Source organism: Thamnophis elegans, chromosome 8 (genome assembly GCF_009769535.1).
Source record: "Thamnophis elegans isolate rThaEle1 chromosome 8, rThaEle1.pri, whole genome shotgun sequence".
Lineage (NCBI taxonomy): Eukaryota > Metazoa > Chordata > Lepidosauria > Squamata > Colubridae > Thamnophis > Thamnophis elegans.
Window position 1 is genome coordinate 58,309,253 of NC_045548.1, and position 13,541 is coordinate 58,322,793.

General features: G+C 37.3%; 1 protein-coding gene across 2 annotated transcripts in view; it reads left to right on the plus strand.

Moving 5' to 3' along the window:
- OXR1 (oxidation resistance 1) overlaps positions 1-13,541 on the plus strand; it is a 231,569-nt gene that overhangs the window by 31,452 nt on the left and 186,576 nt on the right. For both annotated transcript variants that reach the window (XM_032223205.1, XM_032223204.1), the window contains exon 2: positions 6,404-6,479. In XM_032223205.1, the coding sequence (XP_032079096.1) occupies positions 6,463-6,479 (17 nt within the window). In that variant the 5' untranslated portion in view covers positions 6,404-6,462. The remainder of the gene's footprint in view (positions 1-6,403; positions 6,480-13,541) is intronic.

Here is a 13,541-nt window from a genome sequence, read left to right on the forward strand (position 1 = left end):
ACAGGGCCATCTTTTTCCCCCGCCGAACTGCAGTGAGGAAAAAGGGCTGCCCGAGCGAGCGGATCGCGGGGTCGGTTCCCCCTCCCTTCCCCCGACGGCCAAGGAGGAGGCGGGGCGGCCTCGTGGGCTGTCGGCCTTGGCGTGAAGGAAGCCCCCCCCCCGCCCTGCGGAACGCGCGCCCAGGATGGCCGCCTTCCCACCCGCCGGTCCGGAAGGCCGAGGGAGGCTCATTTGACTGGTCCGCGGCGATAAAAAGGTTGGGGACCACTGTGTTAATGCATTCACAGCTGCCCTTCTTCTCAGCATTTAGGGAGCTGTCCATGGTAGTTCCCATCATTTAGCCACACAGGAACAACCCTGTGGAGATAGACTTCTTCCTTGAGAGAATGGGACTGGCCCAGAGTTACTAATTGAATGCCATGGTTGACTGGAGACATGAACTGGGTTTCTCAGGTTCAGCTCAACGCTTTAATCACTGCAGTACAAAGAGCTGCTGGTTAGAGTTTTGGTCTTCACACATTTCCAGGTTAGGAAAGATGGTCCCTGCTATGTACTGGCTCTAATAGATAAACTATTAATGTACACATGCTTCAGCCTTCAATGCATCTGTATTCCAATTGTAAATTATCAAATAAAACCAAGATTGGAGACAAATAAAATGCCAAATCTTTAACAAAGATATTATCACACTGTTCCATCATACAATAGCAATAGCACTTAGACTTATATACCACTTCACAGTGCTTTATAGCCCTCTCTAAGTGGTTTTTAGAGTCAGAATATTGCCCCCAATAGTCCTAATTTTACACACCTTGGAAGGATGGAAGGAGGAATCAACCTTGAGCTTGGTGAAATTCCAACTGCCAAATTGCTGGCAGTTAGCAGAAGTAGCTGCAGTACTGCATTCTAACCACTTATACAGTTGTATAAGTCATCCCATATTAATGATTTCCCCTTATCAGTCTTTTACAGAAATCTGTCTCAAAAGCTGTCATGAAAAACAGTTTGATTACATCAGTTGGCTACATTCCGAGAAGCTCTTATTGCTGTCTTGTCAGAGGCAGTAATCTGATGGGTTAAAGGTGTTTCTTCAGCTCTTGCTATAATTTCAAGGTACTTGACCATTAGAAGGATCTGGGGTGTGATGACTAAACATTGATTTTGCAAATGGCATTATCTAATTAATAGTCGGTGTGCATGGGTACATGAAAGGTCTTCATTAAAATCAGTTCTGAGTAAACAGATTTAAAATTAGGTGACACATTTCTGACTTGGAATAACAAATTGGATAGATTATAGCAATCTGAATAACTTTTCTTGAATCTCTGGTTTTCAGGATCTGGTTGATCTATATAATAATATGTGCATATTCTATATAAATAATTTGGATATATTATACACTAATAATAATAATAAGTATTAGTTTGTATGCTGAGGTTTATATAACATTCAGATAGGATAGGATAGGATAGGAGTGTGTGTGTGTGTGTGTGTGTGTGTGTGTGTGTGTGTGTGTGTGTTGGGAATAATTTCATGATTTTTAAAATAGAGTTTTTTTCCATTAGTGTTATCCAGGCTCAACAATACAGTTTTTCTGTGCTCATCCAAAAGCAAAATGACAAACAATAAAAAAATATTTTAGAAACAGACTTGATTTGTTTTCTACTTTATAATGATTTTATTAAAAGAAGAAAGTAAGATTGCAGAGACGTTGCACCATAATTGATTTTATATTTTGTTAGGAATGTATTGTCCATGCAATATTATACATAAAAATATTCAGAGGCAATTTCACACATACACATACACATACACATACACATACACACACACACACACACACACACACACACCGATGATAAAACATATTAAGAGTTTTATGTATAAATAGAAAGACAGAAAAGAACAACTGATATTGTACCAATTTCATTAAAAAATATGAGACAATAAATTTAGAGAGCTGTATTTTATTGTAAACAATTCAGTTTAGTATAGTTTATATTCTCTTTTGGAGAAAGAGTTTGGTGTAGTGATTAAGGAATTAGGCTAGAATCCAGGTGACCGTGAGTTCTAGTCCTTTCTTAAGGACTGGCACGAAGCCAGTCAGGTGACATGGGCAAGTCACAATCTTCCAGACTTAGGAAGGAAACAGTGCCAAAATCCTTGCCAAGAAAACTGCAAGAACATGTCTATTTGAGAATCAAACATGATTGAACAGAAGAACAACAACGAAGTCTCTTTTCATAATGAATTTGAATACGCACACACACGCACTCTTTTAAAGAAATTAGTCAAAGTTGTTATCTTTGCTTCAACATACAGTTGTTCATACCAAATACTGATTAGGAATTCTGGGAGATGTAGTTCTGATACATTTGGCTGGAATAAATCTGTACACAAGATTGTAGTTTAACAGTCTGATTTTGTGGATGCCAATTGCTATCAGAATTGCATAGTTATTCAGCCAGCTTTCTGCTCCCTGTGACTTCTCGTTTAAATGAAAAAAATATGTAGAAAGGCAGAATAATGTATAGCAAAATGCCACTTTCAAATATAATTTTATTTTCTAAAATGTAATTAAAATGCTCATTAGGAATTCTTAGAGAATAAAAATGATGAATGGCTGCAGTTTCACGATTATTTTGTTGTGAATTACGCTCACATTCCACAAAAAATAATATAAGCTGAACTGGAGTGGATGGGCACATTCTATAAGCTAGTAGAAATGGGGAGGACATAACATATCCAGTTGCCTTCTGATTAATAGGTGTTTTAAAATAACTCTGTTTACATATACATTTAAGCTCACATAGTGCTGTTGCTTAAATCCCCAACATTATTCACACTATCCATAGATATATAAATCTAATTCAAGCATAATATATTAAACACACTAATATTTCATTATTTTAGTTTTTGTAATATATAATAATTATCCTATTACCCTGTTTTATTTTCATGGACATATTTTTTGTTTGTGTAACCTACAGTTAACCTTAGAAACATAATTAGACCCAAGCACTCAGATATCTTATTTACCAGACAAGATTCAAAAGTTTCTCATACTAAAAAAATATATTTAAAAACCTTCACTGCTGTGGAAAACCTAAAGCATTTCTTCCAAATATATATTTTCAGACTGTGATATGGATGACACACAAAATGACTGCTGTAGTTTTTTTTTTAATATTTACAAATTGAATGTACCTGAGTACATTCTCTCAGGGTACCTGAGAGACCGCCTCCTGCCAATTACCTCCCAAAGACCGATTCGATCTCACAGGCTTGGCCTTCTCCGGGTTCCATCGGCCAGCCAATGTCGGCTGGCAACCCCCCGGGTGAGAGCCTTCTCTGTTGCTGTGCTGGCCCTCTGGAATGAGCTCCCCGTGGAAATCCGGACCCTTACTACCCTCCCGGCCTTCCGTAAAGCTACCAAGTCCTGGCTGTTCCGACAGGCTGGGGGCTGTTGAAATATTCAGCCCCGCCTTAATTGTGAATGTTGTGCATTTTTAAATTCTTTGTATTGTCTTATTTATTTCCCTTTCCCTGTTTATTGTGAGCCGCCCGGAGTCCTTCGGGAGTGGGCGGCATACAAAACTAATAAACAAACAAACAAACAACAATGGCATGGTCACCTGGGCAGTTTTATCTTTTGGAATAAGGTGCATATATCAAAGAATAAGGAACATGATCTCGATAAAATCAAGTTCATTCCTAGGATGATGAGTGGAAAAAAATTCAGTCCAAAACAGATAAAATAATTGGAAATGGAAATTGGAAAGGGGTCAGACTGACACCTCCCTAATTCACTGAACTGAACTACAAGTAGTTGGAAGAGGTACAATGTAATCCTAGTTTATGCCATCTCCCGCATGTCCCAGTAAAAATGTGAATGGGAGGAGGTAGTAGACACCATCATCCCCCACCCCTGCCCAACAGCAGCCCAAGTGACCACCAGATGAGAACACTGTGACTAGCAAGACCGACCGGCAAACAATCTAACCACGAAACTCAAAACTGAACTGCTAGCAGACCCCTTGTTCCTTAAACAACCAACATAGCTTGACTAAAAGGGAGGACTTGGTGTGGAAAGGGATGAAACTCTACGTCCCAGAGTCCCTATGCACCTTAATCCTCCAGAGGAGCCACAATGTCAAAATTTTGTTCTAGTCAATGTCAATAAAGCTAGTTTTAATTTTCCCATAGAGTTGATTTCTAGCTCTAGCCTACCTAACAATTTGGTTTTTAAGAAACATCATACATACTGGTAGATATAACTGCATGTTACCTTTTTGTTTTCAAATCCACAGCTCTAAACATGTATTGTTATTAAGTCCTTAAATATGTTGACAAACTTTGCAAATGCATATTGATATTATCCTTTAACTCATAAGTAAAAGATATATTCTTAACAACAACAACAACAACAACAACAATGTGTAACTAATCATAATTCCAGCTACTGGAATTATTAATTGCCACAAGCTGAACTGGACAGTTTGAACAAGAAAACTAATCATTATCATTATGGATAGTGTTTTTATTTATATCCTACCTTTATTATTTTTACAAATAGTTCAAAGAAGGACACATATCCAGCATACCTTTTTCCACCTATTTTTCCCACGACAACAACCCTGTGAAGTGGGTTGGGCTGAGAGAGTGCCTGGCCCTAGATTAGTCAGCTGGCTTTCATGGCTAAAGCAGGACTTGAATTCACAGTCTCCTCCTTTTTAGACTGGTACATTAATCACTAGACCATGTAGCTATCTTGCAGAAATGGAGGCAGACATTTACTTTAGATCTAATAAGCTATTGAAGAAAAAATATGTAAAAACAGATAAAAAGATTTTATAAGTTTTTATGAAAGTTAAAAATTGCAACTATTTTAAGTGTATAGGAAACAAAAAGTGAATATAAAATAAGAACAAAATGCTGGCAAGGAAAAGCATTATATGATCAATTTCTACAAAAGATTGAGGGAAAAGTGGATAAAAATACACCTGGCAATGTCTTAAAACTGAAACATTAAAAAAAGAAACAGAAGGCTTAATTTTGGCTGCCCAAGAGCAAGTGATTCAAACCAATTCAAGTCGAGGGCAAACCTGAAAAATCATCAAATGATTCAAACTGCAGATTGTGCAAAGAAGCAGAAGAAACAGTTGATAATATACTAATGCAATAAAATCACAGAAACATTGTAAACAACATTCTAATATAGTCACCAAAATGATTTGATGTAACATTTGTAAAAAATATATGCCAGTAATGAAAAATTGATGGAAACATAGACTTGAAAAAGTAGCAAAAAATGAGTAGGTTAAAATATTGTCATGTTTCTGAATACAGACTGATAGTCCTGGCTCATAAACCAAGAACTATAACTATGGCTGAAAAAAAGAAAATGTGATCATTGATGTGGCAAAATACCAGGGAATGTAGAATAGAAGACAAAGAATTGGAGAAGATCAGAAAGTATCAAGATCTGAAAACCATAACTGAAAGTTGATGGCATAAGTTGGCTGTGGTCTTCCTAGTGATTATTCACACTCTGGGTGACATATCAAAGAATCCGGGATGGTAGTTAGAAAATATCTGCATTACATTTCCATCTGTCAATTGAAAAATTATGTTGATACATTACATCATCCTAGGTTCTGGAGAAGAACTTGATGAGTATGAAGGACAACACCAGTTACAGGCATCTACAACTTTACATTGCTGTAAACAGATAATAGTGATGTGTGACAAATCATCATCATAATAATATATTGATTAGCCTTTAGGCCATATCAGAATATAAAATGCAGGACAATATAATATGTTATTAATATATGCCAATTGAAGTGATGGTTGATACTGCTATCTTGAGTTTTCTGCTCTAGTGGGCTGTTTGAGGTGGTGAGTGATGGGATGCTAGAATGTTGGAGGACAGCTTGTCTAAGATAACTTATCAAGCTTTATATCAGGCTTATCTCTGTTACTTCAAATTCATATCAAGCATGATTTCCTGAAAGTTATTTCTTAAAACATATCAAACGGAGGTCTCAGATCTTAGATAGAGATATGAATAAGATGAAAACTGTTAGTATGTGTATGATGAGAATAATGATGTTTAATGTTAATATGATATCATTACTAGAAGATATTAAGAAGAAAAATGGAGAGCATTATAATGTTTAAATGCTTAATATATTATAATACTAAATTTAGGGAAATGTTAATATGAATGTGAAAGATGTAGTAAATGAGGAACGATGTTGCACAGAGATGTTTGTACCAAGATGACACACTGCATAAGGAAAGATGGAATGTTTATTTTTCTAATTGAAAAATAATAAAACTCTTTATTAAAAAAAGATCTCAGATCCTAACATGAAGATTTTGTATTTTCTCCCAATAGATCTACAAGATCAAGATTTTGTTGATTTCTCATCTATGTGAAGCAAACCTCTTTCCATTATGTTTAGCACTAAAAGGTCAGTTAATTGTTATCTCTCTGTTTTATTTCCTAAATCCACTGGACAATATAGAATTATGAAACAAAATATAAAGATGATGTGAAAAGATAAATATGAACCATGTGTACTTGTTCAGCAAACTACTTAATCTTGATTACTAAAATAAGGCTATGCATGAACATGTTACAATAATGTTTGCATTCCTTTTTTTTGGGGGGGGATGAATGAACATATGTTTGTTTACAATTTATAATTTATGTCTCTATTTGAAATACCCTGCTTTCCAGTCATCTCCTAATTAACGTTTGAATATCATAATATTCTACTTGTTGAGTTACAGAATAAATTCAGTGGTTTGGATATTCTCTCCTTAATAGCGAATTCATGTTCTACGTATGACTTGCTCCTAGGTTATGTACCTTCACTCAAAATTCCATTGTATCTGCTAGGAAATAATGTGTAGAGCCTAAGGTTTATCCTAATTATCAAACAACTGTCCCTCTTCTCATTTCATGTTAGAAATCAGCAATAAGCCTAAACAAACCCTTCAGATTTCCCTCTCCTCTCTTCCTCCTTAGACTTCTCGCTTTGCTTCTCTATTTGATGTGCTAACCTTCATGTCCCACTTGCTATGGAATGAAGATTTATTTATTCAACTTATATGGCCACCTCACTTGCAAAACGACTTTGGACAGCTTCTTATAAACATCAAAAATAATAGGAAAAACAAAGCATGTTAAAAAATATAGTTTGGCAGTTGAGGACACCAATCAATATATTGCAATGACCCTTAGAGACAGGGCCACTCAAGACTTTGGTCTGATGCCCAAAAGGACAGCTAGGTTGTCAGTATGAAAAATCTATAAGGCAAGGATTGTTCAATTTTCAAGGGGAAAGTTATTCCACACAGCTGTGGCTGTGATGTTGCACTTATTGGGTCCTATCAGATGGTGTTGCTTGATAGAAAGAATCTGGAGCCTGCCAATGCTATTAGATATGGTGGGGCTGGTGTTATTTGTACAAATAACTTTATCAGTTCCATTAAAAGCCTTAGAATTAATGACAAGGGCATTGAATTGCACCTGGGAACCCTACTGAAAGTCAATGCAATTTGCAGAGCAATAATGAAAAATGAGCATATTAAGGCATACCTACTACTACCTGTATGACTGATTTTTGAGATAGTTGTTGCTTCATAATGCAGATAAAGTCTACATATACTAGGAAGCCCTGGCAATTGTAACTTATTGCCTGATCACCACATAACTTAGGGCTGTCAACCCCGTGGCCCGATGTGTCACGTGCTGGCTATGCCCAGTCCCGGTTTAGTGAAGGACAAAAAAGTCACGATATACCGTGACGATGCAAGTTTGACAGCCCTGACATAACTGCACTACTAAAATGTATTGTACATGGAAAACTGCTTTTGTAGATGACTTGGAAGCTGCAGTACAATTGATTCAGAATGCAACCCCTCAGTGCTAACAAGAGAAATCTATTGTACAGTTATACCTATTTGCCTTGCTGGTTACCAGGAGGCTTCCAAGCCCAATTCAGAATGCTGGTTATTATTACTATAATTCCATATGATGTGATACTGGGAATTTCCTAACTTGAATTCTGCCTGTCCTTTTATGGCCCCTTAGCAAGGTCCTATTCTAGATCTCATTCCCAGGAACTGAAGGCAGGCTTTCTCTGTAATGGACTGCATATTCTGAAACACATTGCTGTTGAAGATCTACCTGTCCCTGTGCCTCTTAATATTTTGTAAAGTTATTTAGAACCTATCTTGTTATTTAAACCTGTCCAGTTCATTGCAGACAACCATTTGAAATTGTTGTATGATCCTGATTAGGTAAGGTTTCCATTTTTTTTAAAAAAAATATTACATGTACCACCTAGATATTTTAGATTGGGCTAGGTATCTAAATATTAAAAGTGTGTATTCAAGTTTTTGCACACTGCCTCTAACTGGCTATTTAATATATACCAGCGTTAACGGCATCAGGCTTCAAAAATGGATGTTGATGGCTCAAAATAATAAATGGCAGCCCCTTGTGTTCTTTTTCAGGCTACCTGAAAAAGCAAAACAGGTATACCAGTTAATACCTAAATGAGAAACCATTGGGGAATCTCAGGGCTGTGGACTAGACTGCAAAATGCAACAACAACAACAAAAAGACAATGGGGAAATCATTTCCTTATTGTTGCAAGGAAAACCACATGGATAGCTCCATGAAGTCATCAGGACCCGAACTCAACTCAAAGGATACTCAATGTAATAATCTATAGGTTACTACCAAAGCCATATTCATAGCATACATTCAACCCTATTGTATGGCTGGGCAGAATGGGATACTTTAACATTGTATTTTTTGCTCATCTTTAAAATAAGATACTTTTCATCTTTGGGAATATAACGCAGCACATCAGTAGAAGATGAGGAAGTGATTTATGTGCAGTGATTGAATTTCTCCCTCCCTTTTACACATACATTACAAATATACAATAATGGGAAAATTTAGGAGAGAAAATCACTAGTTTCAAGGACAACAACTGGCTCAGGTTACTGTCCACAATGTTTATTCCAGACTGCAAATTTCCATTGCACTCTAAGCAGTTCATTTTAGAAAAGAAAAAATGTGCCTCATTTTTTTTAAAAAAAAATCAGTATCAGCAAAGGGGTGGAAAGTGTAGAAGGAGAACAGAAGTGAGCAGGCAACTGAAAGAGCTTTATTGATTCAGTTCATGGAAGAACACTCACATATTCTGTTTAGTTGGCGGACCCATATTTAATTGGGAGTTCTTTTGCTAACAAACACAGAGATAAAACTTTAACAAGAGTTCTTGAATGCTTCTGCTGAGGTGGAGTGTTACTTTAAACAGAAAAAAAAATTGAATTATTCAGAAAAGACAATTAAAATATGGTTTTGCTCTCAGAGGAAATCTGTAAGGCAGAGCTTGTGGTGTAAACAAGATCTATATAACAAATTACCATTCTGTGATTTCAAGCATAAATAGTCTCTTGCCAGACAAAGACAAAACCATTAGAATATTACCTACTTGAGCCCTCTGGTTCCTTCCTTGCTCTGAATGATCAGACCACGTTGGAATCAGTAGAAGGAATTAATGGGAATGTACTGCTAGTCATACAAAAATGATGCTATTTTATTATTGTACTTTTAATGTTGTTCTTAGGTAAATTAGGTAACTGGAAATAATTATCAAAGGGACGTGGTGGCTCAGTGGCTAAGACACTCAGCTTGTTGATCACAAAGGTCAGCAGTTTGGTGGTTCGAATCCCTAGCGCTGTGTAATGGATTGAGCTCCTGTTACTTGTCCCAGCTTCTGCCAACCTAGCAGTTTGGAAATATGTTAAAATGCAAGTAGAAAAATAGGACTTTGGTGGGAAGGTAACAGTGTTCCGTATGCCTTTGGGATTTAGTCTTGCTGGCCACATGACCATGAAGACATCTTCAGATAGTGCTGGCTCTTTAGGTTTGAAAGGGAGATGAGCATTGCCCCCTAGAGTTGGGAATGACTAGCACATATGTGTGAGTGGAACCTTTACCTTTAGGTAAATTAGCTAACTAGTAATTATTATCAAACATTTCATTTTAGCAAGCAGTTATTAGCTTTTAGTTTAAATATTTTTGATTACTCATTGATCAGACTGGACTGCATGATAGGAAAAATAAAGAAGAAATAATATGTACTTCCTGGACCACAGGCTTCATGCAGCTTTTCTAAACAGTTGAAAATGGACAGACACCAGTGGTGGATTGCAGGTGGTACGCCCCGGTATTGCAGGTGGTACGCCCCGGTATGGGCGTACCAGAGCCTGCCCAGAGAACTGGGTACTGTTCCGGTATGGTGTTCCGGAGGGCCCACCCATCTGCCCGAGCTCCTTACCTGTCCTTTAAGCCTTTGGCTCTTCCACACATGTGCATGGCACATATGGCGCCTGCGTGATGCTCTGCTGAGCTGCTGGAGCATCGCAGAGGCTTGCGGAAGCGGCACAGACAGGTATGATGCATGTGTGCGCCATGCACATCCATGTGGGTGATGCTGGGCACGTTCCAACCGGTATGCACCAAAGGCCATGCACATGTGAAAAAGCGCCAGAGGCTTAAAGGACAGGTAAGAAGCTCGGGAGGGTGTTGCTCAGGCGCCGTATGTGCCATGAGCGTGTGGAGAAGCGCCAAAGACTTAAAGGACGGGTAAGGAGCTTGGGCGATCCAGAAGCCACCACTGACAGACACATAGCAAGTAAGAAATAACTTGAGCCTTGTATACTTGTCAAACAGATAGGAATCCCCTGGAGTGGGATTTATAAGTACAGACGGAAAGTTATCCATTTTTAGAAATTTTCTGTACATTGAAGGAGAACTCAGATAGCAGCAGTAGCCTCCTGTGAGACTTCTGCCATCTGTTCAGCAGCTTCACTGCAGGATGAGAATGATATGGATCTAAAAAGGGAGATTGTAACAGATTTTATAACCAGACAGCCTTTATTGACAGAATAGGCAGTAATCTCCATGTTCAAGTTGGTGACCGCAATTTTAAAAAATACGAGATGGAGTCTCTAAAAGAAAGTTTCATAAAGTCTATTGAAAGCCAAAACAACAACAACAACAACAACAACAGCAACAACAACAACAACAAGAGACTGCCAGGGCATGTATTCTTAGTGTAAAATCCACTAATTGTGCTCAACAAACACCAGTGGAGAAGGAAAAAGCTGGACTTATGTCCAAACCTGACAGGAAGAAAAATGGCCAGTGAGAGCCTAATGTGTAGCATGGAAAAAGGAGAGAAATAGAAATTGTTATTTGCATTTGAGTCAGGCCATCCTACAAATATCTAACAGAAGAACAAATAGAGGATGCTTGGACTTTAAAAAAGGCCCTTGAACTGGCTTACATGCTTTTTTACTAGTATCTGTTAAATCTACTGAAAGTGAAATGGTTACCATCCAGAAGAGTAACAACTTACAAGTATGTTGTTTAAAGGAAATTGGTCTTGAGCAACTTCTTAATATTTCCAATATTTATGTTCGTACAGAAAAAAATTACTCTGCTTTTAGTTTAGTTTGCTCACGAGAATACTGTTTCTTTAACAGTGTAATAAATTAAACCGAGATAAACTCAAGGATGCTCCACCAGTGATGCCCTTGAGAAAGTACAATTTGCAATATCTATAAAAAGAGAGTGCATTTATGAATCTCTAGAAGCAAGGCTAATTGACTCTTTTGGTGCCTTGCCAGATTCTGAGCAGATGGACATCCTAAAGTGACTAGATGAGTTGTGAACTGGTAACAATGTGCTGAATGGCCAAATCACTAATCAATTTGGTCTTCCTAGCTCCCTAGGACTGTTGCAATGAATCTGAGAAGCAAAGTACCAGGTTTGCTGTTATGACCTTGGACAACCCAGATACATGGATAATGAATGAAAAGTCACTTGGGGTTGACCTTAATTCTTCCAGACTGTACTTGAAAAAGTGGTGCAACAGCTATTTTTTTAGTGCATAAAGATGCCGATTTTTTTTTTGCCTCAATCAGATCAAGGCTCCACATTTGCCTTCAGGTTTTCAACTTGTATGACCTAGCAAACATCAGTGAATTAATAGAAGGACAAGATGAAGATTCTAAAGACCCAGCAACTACATGAAGGAATACTTTTTTTGCCATTTAGCAAAGACTTATGGGCAAAAGGCCAGCTGTGAATGTTGTGCTCCTCTCAAAATTGCCCACTAGTCTATTATTACCTCTGTTAAAGTCAACTTTAACTATTGTCCACCTTGACACTCAATCTATTATTATCATTTTCTTTAAAGCTGATTCTAATGATAAAAAAGTATCCTTTCAAGCTGTTAGTATCCAAGAAGTGTTGCCTATGCCTTCCACTGGAAATTGTGGCAGACTCTTTTGCTATTCTACTCATGGAATATCAGTAGTTGGAACAGAGGTCCAAAGACTTTGGTTTTATGAATTACATTGCCAAGAGAGTATACATTCATTTCAGGAAACCTAGTCATCAGACTTTTTGATGGTTACAAATCCTTTTCACTGCTAGCATTGTCCAGAAAAAGATGAGGCACAATGATGTGAGGTTCTATGTTTCCAGATTACAATTAAGCAATGTTTTAAAATCATTGCTAGATCAGTATTTCTCAACCTTAAGGTGCGTGGACCTTTAATTCCCAGAATTCTGCAAGCTGAAGTCCACACTTCTTAAAATGTTGCTGGGAGGTGAAATTCACACATCTTAAAGTTGCCAAGGTTGATGAGATACAGTGTGCTAGACCCTTTGGAGCTTTATGCAATGTTGTTAAATAATGTTATGCTATTATTGGTTAATGTATACATGCCACCTTTGTGAAATCAATCCCAAATTAACATCTTGTGGGCCAAATTTGGTGCTTACTCAAGCAATTTCATACTTATTTACCCCTTTGCTGATGTTTCTAATGCAAGAATGGGATTAAATGATAACTTAATCTTTGCTAAATTCCATCAATATCCTCCTGATACAGGTGCACTCTTAACTGGCATTAAGAGAATGTGATAGGGAACAGTAAGGACTCTTTTTATTATAAATATTGAGCAAGCTAAATTTATATCCACTGGAGGGATCTGTTAATAAAGATTTTCTTGCTAAGTTTTCTTGTAAGATCCTCCTTGATTAATAATAGGATTAATCAAGGAAGTGACCTATTTAAAAAAATAGAGAGCTAGTCATATAGTTAGCATTTTCCTAGCATCAGAGCAGCAAGAGACTTTGATAAATTCTTTTTAGAAATAGACTTTATTTATCAGTATGACCCAGTCCAGGCTGAATGAATGCATCAGTGAAAAGTGACACTGAGTAACTTCTGAGAAAGCTTCACAGATTTTTCCTTATAATAGTTGAGGTGGACTTAGAAATTTGTATCTTACAGAAATATATTAATTTTATTTAGCTACTCCAGCCACCATTATGTGCTTTGCTACCAGACCCAAAAAAGAAAACATATGAAAGTAGGGCTTATCAAACTTTGGTTTGATTCTGATACCTTGAGCCTTTAATATTTGCACGG